Source organism: Carassius carassius, chromosome 47, assembly GCF_963082965.1.
Source record: "Carassius carassius chromosome 47, fCarCar2.1, whole genome shotgun sequence".
Taxonomy (NCBI): domain Eukaryota; kingdom Metazoa; phylum Chordata; class Actinopteri; order Cypriniformes; family Cyprinidae; genus Carassius; species Carassius carassius.
Window position 1 is genome coordinate 21,151,179 of NC_081801.1, and position 19,871 is coordinate 21,171,049.

Consider the following 19,871-nt stretch of genomic DNA (forward strand, 5'->3'; position numbering starts at 1 on the left):
TTTATTTGTCAAATAACATCCCACGGGAACAGTCATTCTGGCATCTCTAATGAACTGCCTAAGAATGAGTCAGAATTCCAATCTGCACAATTCATGGGTAGATCTTGCAAAAAATACCCACAATGCACTACATACAGGGCAGCAAACACTAATTGGCACTGTCATTTCTCATGGTTGTTGGGTTACTGAAGCAAAAATAGTGCAGCATACTGCGGTTTTCTTTTGGTTTTTCACCTTATTTTAAGGACTAATTCTCACTATTAACCACGACTTTTGCCTCAAATTCCTAATTTGCCTCTAACTCCAAATTCTAATTGCTGATACCAATAAGGTAGTTGTTAGGTTTAGGTATGGGGTAGGATTAAGGGATCTGAAATGTTCTTGCTGAATAAGGCATTAATATGTGCTTTATAATTACTAATAAACAGTTCCCCAGACTAAAGTGTTATTGTGTTTTCTTTTTTAGGAGTACAGTCATGTCTGGGACATGGCTCGTATTATTTTCTAACTAAAGATATTAAGTGTTAAGATCATTGCTTAAAGAGGTCATATGATGCAATTTCAAGTTTTCCTTTCTCTTTGGAGTGTTTTATGTTTACTCGGTGCGATGCAGCACAACGTGTAAAAAGACAGTATAAGTTATTATAATCAGTAATCATGTCCCCACTGGATTGTAAATTTGTAGTGGGTTTTATTGGTTTTGTCTCGTGGTGCCAGGACACGGAATCACAGTATGATAAGGGGCATAACATTTCCATCACATGCTTGGATAGCAATGGATATCTAGCCAATCAAATACACAAAATAATGTTATTTTTTAGCAACGTCATATGACCCCTTTAAAAGGTTGCAAAGGTTGTGTTACCCAGAGGTGAAAAAGAAAACCGCTATGGCCTATTATAAAATTCCATCCTGGTCTTCATGGTAAGGTCTGAGGGGAAGTTTATGTAAGGGCATATGAAATGACCTGAATAAGTCTTGTGCAGGGCTTGCTAAATCACTTGACCCATGTCCCAGGGCCATATATTCCAGTCGGGCTACAAAAATGTATATCTTGAATAATGATATATAATATTCCTTAAGCTTCTTCGCCCGAAAACGGGCGAAAACTTGAACGTTTTTAAATGTTTAATTTTTTTGCTTCATCGGATGGGGATGAAACTTGGTGACTTTTGTTGTATTACCTATATGAACACACAAAAAAATCAAGGAGATGATTCTGATATGTTAAAGGGTCGTAAAAAAAAAAGTCACACTTAGCTTCCTCCCGCCCGAAAACGGGCGACATAGGAAATGAATGGGAAATATGAAAAAATAGGAAAACTCAGAGAAACTTTTGGTGGTACAAGCTACAGATCAGCAACTGTGCTGAAAAAAAGTGTACAGCAATGAAGGGGTGACACTCTAGAACATCAAGAGTGCAAATAAGATCCCCCCCCCCACACACACACACACCCACGCACACAAACACACACACACATACACAGATAAACTGGCGACTGCAACAGCAAATTTGTAGAATATTCCACATAAAATCAATATATGAAAAAAAAAAACTTGCTCAAATGCACACACACACACACACACACACAGAGAGAGAGAGAGAGAGAGAGAGAGAAAGAGAGAGACTGGTAAGACTGCAACAGCAAATTTTGAGAATATGCAAAAATAAATAAATAAAAAATACAAAAAGAGACTCTCGCTCAAATGCAACACACACACACACACACACACACACACACATTCACTCACACATACACACACACACACACACACATTGTGTTCCCTTTCTAACCAAATGCTATAGTTTGATTGTAATCATAATGCAAAACCTGATACTTATCTAAACATTTTTGTTAAGAAAATAAAGTAATCATCTTTTAGAATATCTAAATGTATATCTAAATAAAAAAAAACGAATAAGATAGAGAAATCATGTCTAAAACAACAAAAGGAATCAAATAGCCTTTCTACATAGGATATATAGGAAGCTATAGACAGCCTACAGGCTGGTACAGGACATTACACAAAAGTGGCTATTTTTTAAAGCCACTAGATGAAGTTCTTCTCCTGGAACATTTTTTTTTTAGGCTAGCACTCTATTTTGATGTGAAATGCTGCATTTATTGAATTTTTTTTTAAAAATAAATATAAAATAAAAAATGATATATTAATTCTAATGGAAAAAATAGCTCATAAAAATTATATAATTAATGCAAAGTATCATAAAAAAATCTAAAAATTCTAAATAATAATCAGAAAACATTATAGAACAAAAATATATTTGATTGGTTATCCTGGGAAAAAGTAAAGTACAATTTTAAGGCTTCGCCCGTTTTCGGGCGGGAGGAAGCTAAGTGTGACCCATTTACGAAGAAGCCCAGAGGGTTAATTCATATTGTTTACTCACTTGTAGGGGTGAAACGAATCATAGTTGATCATTTGCACGTATTTAAGTCTTTCCGATTTAAACATTGAAGAATTTTAAATCACTGAATCACATGAAATGGCTAAAGAGAACTCAAATCTGTTCTCATGTACACAGAGAGTGGCATTTCAGACAGCGCACAAACACAGAATTGATTACTCTTTTGCTTCTCCTTCAGCTTGAAACATTAATACAGTTATCTCAAAATACCCATCTCTACAAGTAATACATAGTCTGTTATTATGGAAGCACATGGGTAGCGATATTCAATTTGCAATGTAATATGCAAAATGACCAGTGTTGGGAAGGTTACTTTGGAAATGTAATAGGTTACAGATTACAAGTTACCCTGTTTAAAATGTAATAGTAGTGTAACTTTTTCAATTACTTTATTAAAGTAATGTAACTAATTACTTTTGAGTACTTTTTGATTACTTTTCTAAATTTGTGAAAATTAAAGAATAATAAATAAAAGCATATACATCAACTTAAATACAGTTATCTAATAAGCATGTGACGTATTCTGTGTACTAAACTCCTGAAACATTGGTGTTTTTTTAAACTGCTGTTTCTTTGTATATGATGATAGTGTTCTCAAAATAAGTAAAATGCACATGAAGTGACACAGAGCAGTTCTAGAAATTATGTTTATGTGCTCGTGTACTCCTATATTGAGATGGCAGAGGTTGAAAACACTGCGAGCTTCAGTAGGCCTATGTGTAGTAAATGAAACCATGTCTTTGCCATTAATTTACAGCAGGGGCGGACTGGGAAAAAAAATCAGACTGGAAAATTCAAACTCATACAAAGAAATTCATGGACAAAACTATTTTTTTGTATGAACCTGACAATAAAAAAGGTTTAAATCTTTAATTTGGGGACATGCAAAATAATTAAAAGTTTTCTCCTTAACTGCACCTTCACTTCTCTCTCATGACTTTAATACTCAAGATTGAACAAAACTACTTTACAATACAATTCCCTACAATACTACAATATTTTTATAGAAAAATCCTTATACTGTACACGAGTCATGTTTTTCCCTTACAAAAAATTACCATGCTTTTATATAAAAGTAAAATAACCTTGTTTTTTTTTTTTTTTTTTTGCAAATGGATTTGTATTTATTTTTAAATAAATACGTTTGTAAAATAATTTTACATTTTTGGTTATTACAGTTAAACAATAGTAACCATTTTCTCTGGATTTATAGTTAAATATTAAAATGTTAATTTTCGTAAGGGTTGTGTTGTTGTCTGTCCTAGCTCCCCCTAAACCTATAAAAAAATCAGATTTTTTTTTCAGCTAAATTACTTCTGTAACATTACAACTGATAATAATGATGTCCTTTATATAGTATTTTGAGTGATGACTGATGAGCAACGTGCTGCTACTTGATTAAATAAATAAAAAAACAAAGACAAAAAAGCATTTTTCCAGATGAAACTTACCTGAAACCCTGAACAGGAGTTCTGCTTCTCTGCTCCAGCTGTCCACTGCTCCAGTCTCTCTCTCTCTCTCTCTCTCTCTCTCTCTCATTGATTACTCTGAGTCTGATCCAAACCGTTTGGCGGAGGCGCAGAGAGCGCGCGAGTCATGACTAACACTTCATGACTTATTAGAGATTTAATTATCAAATGGCGGATTCACAAATGATCGCTTTAGTACATTCGGCAGGCAATTATACAATAATGATATTAAATAGTGGGGCAAAATCGGCTGCCAGGCCACCGGGAATTGTCCCGGTTCTCCCGGTGTCCAGTCCGCGCCTGATTTCCACAGACACGCAGAATGTGCAAGTCATATATTGCATTTTTGGGGCTTTATATTCACAGACACTAGTCGATGTCATGTTTTGATTCAAGTGTACTGACCTACTTTTGATTTAGTCATCCAAAATTTGGCATATTCCGTCCGCGTAAGGCATTCCGTTTTTATGACTGGATTCTACGAACCAGACTGTATTTCCGCATCCCGGAAATTATTAGGGCGGTATGTCTCAGAATAGTCAGTGCAATTTGGGAAAGAAATCAGTTAAATCTGTATGTGGATGTGTGTAAATATTCAAATGTAATCCCCTTTGTAATCGTAAAAAATTTCATAAGTAACTGTAATTTAATTACTCATTTTTTCTTAGTAACTGTAACTAATTACAGTTACAATAATTTTGTAATTAAATTACGTAACGCCGTTACATGTAACTAGTTACTCCCCAACACTGAAAATGACAATGCAATATGTCATAATTTAATTTTGCAACTTATAAAGCGTTAAAATTAGTATTCATTTTACATATTAAAACTGGTGTATGAAATGCCAAATGAAAATTATGTAATTTAATTTTCATTTTCATTTTGCACCAAACGTTGCACAAATGTATTGGAAAATGAAAATGTAAATACAGAAATGCATTGTCATTTTACATATTGCATTGTCATTTTGCATATTACATTCCAAATTGAATAGGTTATGTCTTACATGAACATAAACAGTGGAGCGAGAAATGTGAATCATTTATTGGATCTTTGTAATCCATCTTTAAAGGGACAGAAACCCATTAAAACCTACTGCTGTCTGTCATTTAATACTAATAAAACAACAAAACACAACTTTCAACAAAGATTAGTACAGTGAACACTATGCAGTGTTACTTTACGTTTAAATATTACATTTCTGTAACTGAAAACTAATGTTAGACATTTTATTTGTAACTTTGTTCTATTTTATGCTTGAAATTTTATTTGTTCTTGAGTCGGGGGACATTACACCCCTACTCAACTTTGTATTTTACTTCAAAAAAATAATAATAATAAATCGCAGAAGTTTTTGATCCTGTTGATTTATCCGCAGTGAAGTCCATCTGAAGTCTTTTTTATTCAGGCTAGTTAAATTCATTCTGGGGCTAAATCTGAAGAATGTCTGCCTGAAGTGCTACCAGGGATTTTGACATTTTGTGAGCCCTGTTGTGCAGTCAGAATTTTGTACATTAAGGTAAATTTAAGAGATGAAAAAATCAGATTTAATACTAAATTAAAATACTAAACCGCTGATGTTATCATTACGACATTGACTCACAAAGTTCATTATAATGATTGTAGGGAGCAGGGGCATTAATTTAAGGTAAATTTATCAAATCTAAATTAGTTTTTGTTTTTCCTGCAGACTATCTGTGTAGTCCAGAAGACAATGTATACAATATAGACTTCACACGGTTCAAGATCAGGGATATGGAGACAGGAACAGTACTGTTTGAGATCACCAAACCTCCAGGCACAGGTAAGTGTGAGCGGCCACCTCCAGCAGGTTACTGATTCCTGTCATGAGATCACCAGCATGGTGAGTTATTGGATTGTGGGTACTTGTGGGTACAAGTTGAGTGGTCCTACTGATGTAAATGCTTTCACATCCATCAATATATACAGTTTTTGACGCAGTTAGTTATGTAGTATACAGTTATATAATATGCACTCTGTGTGTGTGCTCTGCCAAAATTTTGTTACATGAGCACACAGGCTGGCTTGATTTTGATGACTGTTTTCATGTTTTGGTCCATGTTGAACAATTTATATTTATTAGGTTATGGTTAAACATTTAACTGTTAAACTGGTTTCACATTTGACATCGCAAATAAAAGTTTGTGGTTACAGATAACATCAGTTAATAATCAGGTGCAACAGTGACGTGCTATCAGTGTGTTTGCTAGCATTAAGTTACTGTTTATGTAATTACTAGCATTTTTTGCCATTTGACTTTTGACATGCATGTTATAAATATATAATATATAATGGTCTTTCCTACTACTCTTTCCTCTTCTTTCCTAAATAATAGTATTTTCTGCAATCCAAAGAGACAAATGAGTGACTAAAGACTAAAAAGTGTAATGATTCCACAAGCACAGTATTTGGCAGAGCAGTTCAAAGGTTCTGAGAAAACTGAACCACTTACAAGTTTTTAAGTAGGTAAAAAAAAAAAAAAAAAAAGGATTGGCCAAGGATTTCCAGACTTAGTTATAGAGAGGTGGTTATAATTGTCTGACCACTAGGTGGAACTGTCCTGAAACTGCTCAGCTATTATTGTCATGGTTGTGCTTGAATATGAACAGAAACACTGTGTAAACATAAACTACTTTAATGGACTGAACTGGGATGCGATTCATGGAGTAACTTTGCACTGAATGTGTATGATGTGTATTTGCTATAGAAAAAAGCTGTGCATGCGTAGCTTAAGTGAGGAACACAAAGAATAGAAAAAGTCTGCTGTCTCTGCTTTCGTTTTAGTACTTTTAATAAGTTTAAATGAAGCCCAAAAAGACACTTGATTACAGTCAGTCATGTGCAATTATGATTAGACGCATACATCAATTATTTTATAATTCTGATTCTCATTGTGAAGGTTTTTTTTTTCAACTAGATAAAGGAGATAAACGAGATGTTGATCCAAATGCTGGACGGTTTGTACGCTATCAGTTTACGCCGGCTTTCTTACGCCTACGTCAAGTAGGAGCCACGTAAGTACAGTTTTTAAAAGTAGTCAGTGTATACATAACTGTTCAAAAGTTTCTTTTTTTTTTTTTTTAAAGAAATCAATACTTTCATTCATCAAGGACATTAAAGTCTTGCCTGTCTTATGTTTTTGAATAGTAATATATGTTGGCTTTTAATGCACAGTTTTCCTAGAAACCATAATGTTACTAAATTAACAGTTCTTCATATATCGATTAAAATAACAGTAGAGTTATGTAAAGCTACTAAAAATTAGCACATGCAGGATATTATTAAATATTAGATCATCATTGTAGTCCTCCTGTCCTATCATATTCTCCTCTCTTGCAAAGATATTACATATTTCGAAAATGAAGACAGCGGCATATGAAAGGACAGAAAGCTGATATTCATTAGTGGAGCTGTTTCATATACCAGAACAACAGTTGTGTGCTCATTGAGGTCAGATACAATAATCAAAACAAAGCGAGCATAAATCATTTCTCAAAATTAAACCTGTCGAATGAATCTCGTCATCATGCAAAAGGGCAGAATATAGAAGTAGATGCAGTAAGCTACTCAAATAATGAATCCAGTAATCACATAACACAGGTGCTTCTCAATAAATTAGAATGTCGGGGAAAAGTTCATTTATTTCAGTAATTCAACTCAAATTGTAAAACTCATGTATAAATTCAGTGCACACAGACTGAAGTAGTTTAAGTCTTTGGTTCCTTTAATTGTGATTATTTTGGCTCACATTTAACAAAAGCCCACAAATTTACTATCTCAACAAATTAGAATATGATGACATGCCAATCAGCTAATCAACTCAAACATCTGCAAATGTTTCCTGAGCCTTCAAAATGGTCTCTGACAATCACTGACACCCTTCACAAGGAGTGTAAGTCACAAAAATGAATTGCCAAAAAGCTGGCTGGTCACAGAGTGCTGTATCCAAGCATGTTAACAGAAAGTTGAGTGGAACGAAGTAGTGTGGAAGAAAAAAAAGATGCACAACCAACCGAGAGAACCGCAGCCTTATGAGGATTGTCAAACAAACTGGATTCAAGAATTTTAGAGAACTTCACAAGGAATGCACTGAGGCTGGGGTGAAGGCATCAAGAGCCACCACACACAGACGTGTCAAGGAACTTGGCTACAGTTGTCGTTTTCCTCTTGTTAAGCTACTCCTGAACCACAGACAACATCAGAGGCTGGGCTAAGGAGAAGAAGAACTGGACTGTTGCCCAGTGGCCCAAAGTCCTCTTTTCAGATGAGAGCAAGCTTTGTATTTAATTTGGAAACCAAGGTCCTAGAGTCTGGAGGAAGGGTGGAGTCCAGTGTTAAGTTTCCACAGTCTGTGATGATTTGGGGTTCAATGTCATCTGCTGAGACCAAAAAATGCAGATGAGCCGAAGGTCACTGTCAAAGAAACCTGGGCTTCCATACCACCTCAGCAGTGCCACAAACTGATCACCTCCATGCCATGCCGAATCGAGGCAGTAATTAAAGCAAAAGGAGCCTCTACCAAGTATTGAGTACATGTACAGTAAATTAACATACTTTCCAGAAGTTGTTTTTTTTTTTGTTTTTTTTATATTGTTTTTATGAAGTATTCTAATTTGTTGTTGTTAAATGTGAGCCAAAATCATCACAATTAAAGGAACCAAAGACTTAAACTACTTCAGTCTGTGTCCATTGAATTTATTTAATACATGAGTTTCACAATTTGAGTTGAATTACTGAAATAAATGAACTTTTTCTGTAAAAGAACCTGTACATTGAGGAATGGGATGTTGAACAGTTGTTGGTAATTAACAGGCTCAAGTTAACAGCTATCTAAACTAACCCAAGTGATGAACTGTGTTTTTCTGAAATGAACACTGAAGAACTACAAGTCTCAAATGAATATCTTCTCTGTTTTGTTTTCGGTCTTTTTAGTGTTGAATTCACAGTAGGGGACATCCCCATCAATAACTTCCGGATGATCGAGAGGCACTATTTCCGTGAACAGCTGCTGAAGAGTTTCGACTTTGAGTTTGGCTTCTGCATCCCCAGCAGCAAGAACACCTGTGAGCACATCTATGAGTTCCCCCCGCTCTCAGAGGATCTCAGTAAGTAACCCCTGAGAGACTATAGAGCAAATTGCAGATAATGTTATGAAATTATGGCGATTGTTTTTCAATCAGTTATATTGAAGTCAGTCCAGTCGTAAATGAAAGGGTTTTTGCTAATTTTCTTTTGTAGTGTAGACATGACCGTTTAAACAAGATGCTGTGTTGGTCATGCCAGACTTGTTTGTTCTTGTGGAAAGGTGATGAACCACCAATCATTCCTTTTTGTTATTTAAATGTTTTTAATGTCACTGTCAGCATTTTTACTCAAAGTTCTTTAATGGTTGTTTCACCAGGAATAATCTTACTTTTTTATATATATAAAATATTGAAATGAAAAATATTATATGTTTGTTAAATTGATGTGAGTTGGTTATCAATTGTTGTTGTAAAATGCATTGATCTTGCTATGAAAATACCCATATTTGGTGGTATGGCAAAAAAAATTAAAATAAGTGAAGACCACTAGATATAACTCCGTTGTAAAGGGAATGGACTTTTTTTTTATTATTGAAAGAATCCTCTTTCATTTGATCAAAATTACAGTAAAAACTGTAATATTATCAAGAATTATTTGTTCGATACAAAGCTGAATTTTCAGCATTCTTATTCCAGTCTTCATATCATTCTGATATAGTTTTTTTGACTTCATAACCCAATATTGAATATAGCACATACATGCTAAATAATTATTTAATTTAAGAGGTTCAAAGCAAGTTCATCATAGAAGGGTCTATTATTATATATAAAAATACATTAAGAGAAATAGATATATTGAAGTATGTATTTGAGCATATTAATAGACCCAGAAAAAAAAATGAACATGACATTGACCTACCAGCATCTAAAATACTGTAGCTTTTAAAAAGTGTAATTATTGATGGTGTATCACTCTATCCATGGTGATTTTAGCTCTCTGATGTGTGTTCTCTTTATTTCAGTGCGTGAGATGATCCTCCATCCTTACGAGACGCAGTCTGACAGCTTCTACTTTGTGGACAACAAGCTGGTCATGCACAACAAAGCAGATTATTCGTACAGCGGAGGCCCTTAGGACAGCCGTGGGAGGGGACTGAGGCAGAGAGTTTGAACCAATCACGTGTCTTTGTCCAGCAGTCACACCCTCCTTGAATCAGTGTCATAGACAACCACAAGCAGTGCGCCATGTCTGTTTGTGAGATCTAGAAAGTCATATGAGAAGGTCTTATCCAATGCATACATATCCTATTCTGATTTCACACTGCCATCATTCACATCAGCAAATATAGAGTGTTTCTTTTGTATGAGCAAGGCACTGTAATGTGAATGGTACTTAGCATTTCTATTCATCATGTGCATGCGTGTGTATGTATGGGTTTTCATTCAATGATTTTGTGTGTGTGTGTGTGTGTGTATGTGTGAGGAGGGTGTTTAACACTGATAAGATCATTATATATTGTTGATGTTAATGAGTATTTCTTTCCCTGTCAGAATAAGCAACATCATATTTCATGAAACTTTTCATCCTAAATAGCATATATGATATTATTTTATGGTGAGACCTTGACATAATTGATAGATTTGTGTTGCATTAGATATATTTTGATACGTGAGCAAACTTGCTTAATTTTGAGATGTTGATTATTTGAGTGGATAAAAACAAAAAACAAGCAAAAAAATGAAGTCAAATCAGTTCAAGCTTTCATGGACCTGTCGAAACGAATGAATTTTGCATTCGAAGGTCTGTATAAAGTTTCTGATTATACATTATTCACTCTGCAAACAAGAGATTGTTTAGATAAAACTACGATGTGAAAAATGCCTACTGAAAAGGGAACACTGCACACGTTACAAGCCTTGACATTTCAAATGTCTGCTTCGTGTGGTTACTTTTTGTCTTCGTACAAAACAAGAGGAAAGAAATGGCCATATTGAGCTGTTTAAAGAACAGTAGTTCGAAGAGAGCAAGAGATGCGATCTCTTCTCATATCTCCATCTAGCATTCCCTTTCTCACACATTCCAGCGAGCCAGGCCCTTTGTGGCTGTTTAGTGCACGTAGAAGAGGTTAGATTTAATATCTTATCCAAGGATGTGCTGTATCTAAGATCCTTGTATTCAGAGTGCAAACAGTGCTTTTAGGAGAATGATTTACCTGTTTTTGATTTATGAATAATGAGGAGGCTTTCAAAGACTTCAGTAAGTGTGTAAAATGGAGGAATAACTTGAAAAATGTTTCTAGTCAGATGTAATATGTGTTTATTTATGATTGTGATTTATTGTAAATGATTTTGGAGGGGGAGAAAATGAAACATATGTTTTGGACAGTTAAAATGCCAGTCTGGAATAAAAGAGAAATAAATGTATATGTTGATTATTTATTTATTTGTTTTGTCTTTTTTCACCCCATAGCCTTTTATTTTCCTATAAATATTTATTTCAGATTCTTCATTTAGTTCTTCATTTTAGGTTCAGTAAGATTTTGTTATTTATTTTTATATATATATATTTTTAGAAAGACCATGCTTTTATTCAACAAGGAAATGACAGCTTTTGTTATTGTTGAAAAAAACATAACTTTCCAAAAAAATGCTGTTCTTTTAGAATTTGCATCCTTCAACACCCCCCCCCCCCCATAACAAAGTGTATCGTGGCTTTCAAAAAAATATTAAGCACCACAACTTTTGCATCATACTTTTTGTATATTAAAATGATTTCCAAAGGATCATGTGACACTGAAGACTGGAGTTATGACTGCTGAAAATTCAACTTTGCATCACATGAATTATTTAATAAAATAAATATAGCCTTGGTGATCATCACCTTTCAAAAACCTAAACTTTTGATCAGTAGTGTAATGAGCTGAAATCAGTTCCCAACAATGTTGTTGCTGCAGGCTGTAAATGAAATTTCTCACAAGACTGCACAAAATTAGATTTATTTTTGGGAAAAGGTACATATTCTGAAAAGATGCTGTGACTTTCATGTTTCAAGTATTTACTTTTACAAAGTAGGGTTATTTACAAATCTTTAACTGTGTTTCTCAACAGATTAAGATTTTACAAATCAGCCATGTATTAAAATTTATTAAATAGACAGATCCAAAAAGGGATCTAAAATATAAAAGGTCTTGTACAGACCCCATAAATTAATTGAATTTTCGTGAACCAGCACAAATGGAAGACAAGAATTCCTACTTGTGAAACCAAACCCACAAAGAATGTAGACAAAAAAAGCTCTAAATGAACCAGAAATTGGATCGGATTTTGCCCACACTGAGCTAGCAAGAGCGCTACATGGAAGCCAACTCACATTTACACAGTCCTCATACTTCAGTGACTTTAAAGATGTTAATAAGTGTTACAGAGTTTCGAACACTAAATGGAGGCTGTAAATCCTCACCTGCCACTAATATAGTGCTTGAAAAGATAATGTCTAAAGGTTTGAGAAAAACTAGCTTTTGCTCCAGAGGGCATTGATGAGGAGACGAACGCTACATGCTCTGCATGCTGTGATCCTTTTGTCGATTTGATGATGGTATTTTTTGGATCAGCTTCCTTTCCCCCCTCTCTTTCCCTTCAGTGTTCTCATGACACCATTAGATGTGAATATTTTCATGGTGTACTTGTTGCATTTGTGGCGTTGGCCCATGTGGGAAAGGTTCCTAGATTGAACATGGCCATTCCCCATGTGTTGATGCCAAGGTTGATGCTTAGAATGCCAATGATGTTGAGAATGAAGCCTGCCTTTGCCTTCAAACAAAAAGAAAATACAATTACCCACAACGTTTTCCATAAACCGTTTCCTTAAAATGTATTTTGACATTTAACTCCCAGTTAAGGGACTAATGTGAGGGAGAAAGACTCATGTAAAGTGTGTTCAACCATACCATATCCAAGACTTTGAGGTTGCCATAGGAGAAAGCGATGGCATTGGGTGGAGTGGCTACAGGAAGCATGAAAGCCAGCGATGCGCTGATGGTGCAGGGCAGCATCACGTAGAGAGGATGGAGCCCGATGGTCGTGGCCTGCAAATAGAGGGGGCTTATAATTAGCACTTCCATACTTGTACACTCCATACTAATTTTACATATTACATACATTTTTACCACTTTTTTCATGCCAAGTAAAATTTCTGTAAAACTGTACCCACCATAGATGCTAGAATGGGCAGGAATAGTGTGGTGGTGGCTGTGTTGCTGGAGCATTCTGTGAATGTTCCCACCAGGAAACACAGTATCAGAGAGATGGCAAAGGGTGGGATGCTCTCTAGTGGGGCCAGACTTTCACCCAGCCATTTTGACAGTCCAGACTCCTACACAAATTTATATATATAAAAATGAATATAAATTAAGTCATTCTGTGGACGACTCCAGCCAGCTGGTTGAGAACCATGGTATTAAATTAAATTAAATTAAATTAAATTAAATTTAATTTAAAATATACATTTAATAAAAAATATAATAATATGATTAAAATAAACTCCTTTTAATTATTTTGAATATAATTTATTTTGTATAATTGACTAATGAATGTAGATTTATTGCCAATTATAATGTGCTATTCTGTCATCGTCTTACCTCACTTCCTCTTGCCAAGGCAAACCCTCCACCCAGGAGCAGTACTATGTTCCAGGGCATGCGTTCATGAACCACCTTCCAGTTTAGAAGAGTGGGAGTACCCTTCAGTCCCTTCTTCTTGTCCTTTTTCTGATGTTCTTGTTCTTTATAAAACAGATAGTCCAGTGAATTGAAGACCTAGTTTAAACTGATGGATGTTTTGTTCAGAGACTCTGAATGCAGAAGCACCTTACCTTTGCCCACTCCTTCAGCTTCTTCATCATGTTCATCATTTGCACTGACAGAACATGAACAGTCTAGCCGAGATGGAATGACGAAGAACAGGGTTGACATGAAAATGGCCACAGTGCCATCGGTGACAAATCTTCACAGAGAAAAAATGTACAATATAAAGAAATGAATATGCAAAGAACATTACTTTTTTCATCTGAACTATTATGTAAAGGTTTTTGGGTGAAGTTTACTCACTGTCCATTTTTGTTAAAGAGCTCAGTAGCCCAACCTGGCATGAACCCTGGTTCTCTTGTGAACCACAGGATCACCAGGATCACAAAGATGACAAGGACTGCGCCCTCAGCAAAAGACATCGGGCCTAACTTCTTGTATTCATTCTTCATTACTCTGTAAGCTTCTCTGTCTCCCTCATTTTTCAAACCGCAGCCAAAACTTTTTTTTACGCTGAAAAACAAAATAGCCTCAAATTGATATCATCCAACTAATAATACTTACTTTATGTCCTAGGCAAATTATGTAATTTAATGTACAGCATATGAGTTACTTACTTAAATCCCAAGTACATGAACTGCAGCCAAAGCCAAGAGAGCACAAGCATCAGCACCATGTTAGGAAAGGCAAAACCGAACCAGCTGGCAAAGTTAATTACGTCATTGTTATCTGGAAAAATGCTGCAAAAATGTGCAAACATATGTGTGAGAAGAGACCTTGGTCCATTACTGTATGCACATGTTTATGTTGTAGGTCTCACAGTCTGTGTGCACAACAATCCACGACACCTATATATACAATTTGTTATATATATATATATATATATATATATATATATAAAATAACAGAATATTTGACAAACATACTCATCCATCTGGCCCTTGAGAATAAGATTTGGTGTGGTGCCTGTTAGGGTGGCAGTTCCTCCAATGCTGGCGGAGTAACACACAGATAGACTCATTCCTTTAAAGAGACGAAGGTACTTCGCTTCACGTTCTTTCCTCCTGAGTTCAGAGAGTGCATCGATTCTTGCCTCCAGAACTGGGTTGTCTGTTAAAATTTAGTACAGGTGGGATGTAAGTTTTAAGATTGTGTTTTATTACCACAGATTCTGATTTAATAAAAAAAAAAAAAAAAAAAAAAAAAAAGGTAGAAAAATAGACTAGTATAAAATAGAAATACAACAGACAGTGCAAGTGTCAGAATGTCAAGTGTAGATGGAAGAGATGTGCTTTAAGCTGCTTCTTAAAGATGGCTAAAGACTCAGTTGCTTGGATTGAGTTGGGCAGGTCATTCCACCAAGAGATAACAGTGGGGTTCCTCAAAAGGTGGATCCAGCTGCACAGGTGCAGAGCCAGTGGTTGTTTTGTAGGCAAACGTCAATGCCTTGAATTGTTTGACAGCAGTTGGTAGTCAGTGCAAATTAAAGAACAGAGGTCTCTTTTTTGCTCTGGTTAAGATTGGAGACTTCAATGTACTGTACACCAAGATAAACCTCAGGCTGCAGACTTTAACACTCTACTTGCCTCTTTTGATCTTGAGCGAGTGTTATCTGTGGCTACTCACAAATTAGGTAACCAATTGGGTTTATTTACACATGCCATTGATCATGTGTTGGATACTCCACTGCTCTCATCAGATCATTTCCTCCTCACTCTTAACCTCAACATGGTTCCTGACACATCACACATCCACATGTCCTTCCCCAAATCTTCAATGCTTATCTTGCTGGATCTATCCGCTGCTTTAGACTTGGTTAACCACCAAATCCTCCTTTCAACCCCACTGGCAAAGGGCATCTCTGGAACTGCACTCTAGGTGTTTGACCCTTACCTCTCAAATAAGTCCAAAAAAGTGTCCAAGTCACAACAACTAGCTACTGGGGTGCCTCAGGGCTCAGTTCTTGGACCATTTCTCTTCTCTGTCTACATGGCATTCTGTCATTCAGAAACATGGCTTTTCATATCACTGCTATGCAGATGACACTTAATGCTACTTCTTATTCCATCCTGATGATCCAACGGTAGCTGCTTGAGTCTCAGCATGTCTAACAGACATTTTTTGCTGGATTAAGGACCATCACCTTCAACTCAACCTTGCTAAGACATAACTGCTTGTGGTTTCTGCAAACACATCACTTCATTAAAATTTCACCATCCATCAGCCATAACTCCTTCAAGGATAGCCAGGAACCTTTGAGTAATGGTTGATGATCAGCTCAATATCACAGACCACACTGCTAAAAACTGCCCAGTCCTGCAGATCTGCTTTATACAACATAAGAAAAATCAGGCCCTTTCTTTCAGAAAATGCCACACAACCCCTTGTTCAAGCTCTTGTTCTGTCCAGGCTGAACTACTGCAACAGTCTCTTGGCAGATCTTCCAGACAGTTCTATCAAACCTCTACAACTAATCCAGAATGTGGCTACAAGATTAGTTTGCTGTTATGCTACACTGACTAAAGTCTACAGTTTAACATCATAAAATAATAAATTCATTTCAATTCAGTGACCACAAATTAATTTATTTGCTGTGCAGCAGAATAATAATAATAAAAAAAATGTTTTAAAGGTGTCAGCATATTGGACTTACTGTTGGGTTTGTCTCCAGTGACATTGTCCAAAGGTTGTTTGATGTTGACCTCAGTCAATTCAAACGCTTGGTTATCTTGGCCTTCCCTAAGCTCTTTCTCATCGCTGTCAGCCTCTGTGGTGCTGAGCTGTTCTAGAACAGCTTGAGAAATGGGCAACATCATGGCTGTGGTGGCTGTATTGCTGATCCACATTGAGAGGAAGGATGTTACGATCATGAACCCCATCATCAGCCTGCAGAAGTTAACAAACAGCAAAAACAAGTGAGTGTGTGACTGAGACAGAAATAAAGTAAGATAAGTTAAATGTGTATGATCTTACAAAGCAGGCCGAACTCCAACTATTAGGAGGACACTCAGGGCGATACGCTTATGGAGATTCCAGTGTTCAACAGCTATAGCCACCAGCAGACCCCCAATAAACAGCATGTTGGTGTCCTTTAGGTACTCAACACACACCTGGAAGACAAAGTGGCTTTGGTTTAAAATGCAGAACTAGCCTGCTGTTTACTATATACTATACATTGTGCACTGTACAGATTCATCATAAAGACGTGGTGATGGGGAAAAAATGTGAAATTACAGAAAATGATATTTCAATGCTTGTAGATTACTTCATGTTTGAAATTATATTTTTGCTGTCTTGCAAAACATTGTGTTCGGTTGCGCAACATTAATACTGCAAATAATGTGAGAAAAACTATTCCATTGCTTTTGCAACACTTTCAAGAGAATGCAAAAGATAAACAATTGAATGAAAAGTTTCTCAGATGAACGCAACATTTTTGCAAGAAAATGGTAAAGTTTTACGAGTGAATGCCAAGTTTCTTGGGGGAATGCAACACTTTTCTGAGAGAATGGCAAAGTTTTGCAAGCGAACAATGAAACATTTTCTTTGAATCATATATTTTTTCCATCATCATGCCCCCCTTGTCTAGGGACTCTTTCTCCAAAGTATTATACGAAAATGCATTACACAATAGTAAACATTTCAGTATAAAGTTAACCTCTACAAAATTTTTTGCCAATTTTGAATTTTTTTTATCCAGTTTTGTATAAAAATTTGTTTGCACTCTGCGAAAAGCAGTCAAGATAAGGAAAAGATAGAAAAATAAGGAATATAAAATACAGATTAGTCTGTTTGATGACTTGTTCCATGGTGCTCATAAAAAACTGCTTTTATTGACCATAAAGTTCCTAAATCAGTAGAGATAACACTTCTACAAATAGATTTCATGCTGATGAAGGTAAATCTCTGTGGAAATAATTTTCTTCGTCTTTAGTGCTTGAGACAATTATTATATAACTGATCATCTTTTATGATAAATATAATATACACATTTATTTTAAACAATTGCTATGGGAGTAGTTTGCTTTTCCATTATTTTGGGGTATAAAATTATGCAAAATGTTTATCATGTTTTAAAAAAAAACAAAATTATGATACCTTTCCAGATTCCATGATGCCCATCATTGGGAAGAGGATGACAGGCAACAGAGCAGTGATGGCCAGCGGCATACACTCTGTACACCAGTACAGCGCCATCAGGATGATGGCAAAACCACATCTGGCCTCCTGAAGAACAGAAGTGTCACAGTGTAAGTGAACTAGGGAATACATCACCTATTTCACATTTCTATAGAAGATAATTATTGGATTTGAAATTAGATGCATAACACATCAAAGATGCAATCTCAAATCTATGCCAATCCTTTCATCTTAGGGGAGGAAAGAGTGTGATTCAATTCTGTAAAAAATCTGTCACATCTGGTGAAGGTACCAGGGGTCACTACTTTATCTTTTGAAGACCTATTTAGACCCATCTATCGCTCTCAGAATGCTGATAAAAGTAACCCTTGACCATAAACGACTGTAAACAATTTTGAATGCATTTTCTTTTATGGAGGAATTTAATGGAACCTTTAGACAAGACATAAAAAATTGCATATGTGTTTCTTGTTGAGTATCATATTTGATACATCATGGGTTTATGGCTCATATGTGATGTAATGATGTAATGAAAATGATTTATATTGCCAAAAAGTAAAATTGAAATTGTGATAGCTTATAACGTAAATCAATGCTTTGATCTTTATAAAGTACAGTATAGCAGACTACTTAAAATATCTATAAATATTAATCATCATATAAACATCACTCTAAATCTCCCAATATTATGATTAGTAAGATGATATTTATAAATAGCTTGTAGCAGACAAAGCTTATGATACAGTATTTCATATTTGAATAATATTTGATTAGATAATTTATTTTTATTTTTATTATAAATATGATGTTTGGACAATCATGTAAACTTTAGTTGCTTAATTCCAGTAAGTTTTCATTTTGAAATATTACTAAAAATATAAAGGTTATTCGTATGTCTACTTTATAAAAATTAGTAAAGATTTCATAGCAAAAATACACATTTTTTTAATTATACTAAAAAGTCTGTAACTTGCTAAAAATTTATAAACTCAGGTTTTTCAGGAAAGTTTTTTAACGTTGGTAATTTAGAAGCAACATTTTCTGTATCAAATATGATACAATAGGCTTTATAGGGTTAAAATGTCCAGTAAATTCTGATTTTATGAAAAAATAATTTAAAACATTTTAATAAGAGTACGGCAGAATACTGTGGTGCATGATGGGTTGTATAACAATCATATCTTCTGTAAGGGCTTTTTAAAAATACAAAACATAAATTGCATTCAGTAGTTTAGCCAGTTCAGGTTCTTAAATGTCTGATTATTCCTTTTTACTCCAACAATTGTTCTCTAGTTCTCCAGGTCGAGTAACTTTGGGCCATATGACTTTATTTTCTTTGTTTGTGACTTGAGGATGACCTCTGCAAGCTGTGCAAATAAAGTGTCCAGCATGCCACAGTTCATAAATAAGAACAGTGCATTTTTCAGCCATCATTCAACTCCTGATGAGGCTTTTTATTTAAATCTTTTAAATTAAGATTTTTTAATGTTTAGATGTCACATTGTCATATTTCAGTCATTTGGCTATATAAATTCACTAACACAAAATGTAGATCCATAGAAAACGGTTTTTGATTACAATGTTCATGACGAGGACTTTGCAGAAGATTTTCACAAAAATCTACTTCTGCTCCAGCAGAAAAGTACTTACCGGAGTTGGGAAGACTAGCGGCAGGGGCAATATAAGAAAGGGGGTGATGAAGATGATGAAGTAGTTTCTGTTAACCCACAGCCAGCGTAGAACCGATGCCATGTCTTCTGGCCCTCAGCAGCAGATGTCAGGTGTGTTCTGGATGGAGAGGACAGCGGAGTGCTGATGGTGTGAGCACAGCAATCAATGTGTTTATAGACATCGGCACATAACAAAAATTAAACATTAACTGTGTGAACAAGGGGAGGGTAAATAGGGGTATGAAGAAGGGGAGGGTAAAAGAGATGGCAAACAAAAAAGATTAACTCTTTTGTTATCTTTTTCTAAAGCCACA

The 19,871-nt window shown here is 35.3% G+C and overlaps 2 protein-coding genes across 2 annotated transcripts in view; one reads left to right on the top strand and one right to left on the bottom strand.

The window, feature by feature from the left end:
- unc119b (unc-119 homolog b (C. elegans)) overlaps positions 1–11,383 on the top strand; it is a 28,771-nt gene extending 17,388 nt beyond the window's left edge. Inside the window, exons 2-5 of the mRNA XM_059542139.1 lie at positions 5,591–5,704; positions 6,839–6,935; positions 8,854–9,026; positions 9,968–11,383. Of these exons, the coding sequence (XP_059398122.1) occupies positions 5,591–5,704; positions 6,839–6,935; positions 8,854–9,026; positions 9,968–10,080 (497 nt within the window). The 3' untranslated portion in view covers positions 10,081–11,383. The remainder of the gene's footprint in view (positions 1–5,590; positions 5,705–6,838; positions 6,936–8,853; positions 9,027–9,967) is intronic.
- A 506-nt stretch (positions 11,384–11,889) lies between these two features.
- slc13a2 (solute carrier family 13 member 2) lies at positions 11,890–19,703 on the bottom strand. The gene is made up of 12 exons (XM_059542366.1): positions 19,538–19,703; positions 17,846–17,974; positions 16,721–16,857; positions 16,401–16,633; positions 14,674–14,857; positions 14,365–14,487; positions 14,051–14,260; positions 13,816–13,946; positions 13,583–13,725; positions 13,156–13,317; positions 12,893–13,030; positions 11,890–12,755 (listed from the first exon to the last, which is right to left on the bottom strand). Exons 1-12 carry the CDS (start codon positions 19,637–19,639, stop codon positions 12,618–12,620), a joined length of 1,830 nt encoding a protein of 609 aa, XP_059398349.1. The 5' UTR covers positions 19,640–19,703; the 3' UTR covers positions 11,890–12,617.
- Between the last annotated feature and the right edge of the window lie 168 nt (positions 19,704–19,871).

What these genes read in the sequence shown, in the direction of transcription:
- slc13a2 (XM_059542366.1), bottom strand. Translation starts at nt 19,639, where the DNA reads ATGGCATCGGTTCTACGCTGGCTGTGGGTTAACAGAAACTACTTCATC. An exon ending in CCTTGGCAAGAGGAAGTGAG is followed by an intron (nt 13,318 to 13,582) that starts GTAAGACGATGA and finishes AAATTTGTGTAG; the next exon opens with GAGTCTGGACTGTCAAAATG. An exon ending in TGCCCATTCTAGCATCTATG is followed by an intron (nt 13,031 to 13,155) that starts GTGGGTACAGTT and finishes CTCTATTTGCAG; the next exon opens with GCCACGACCATCGGGCTCCA.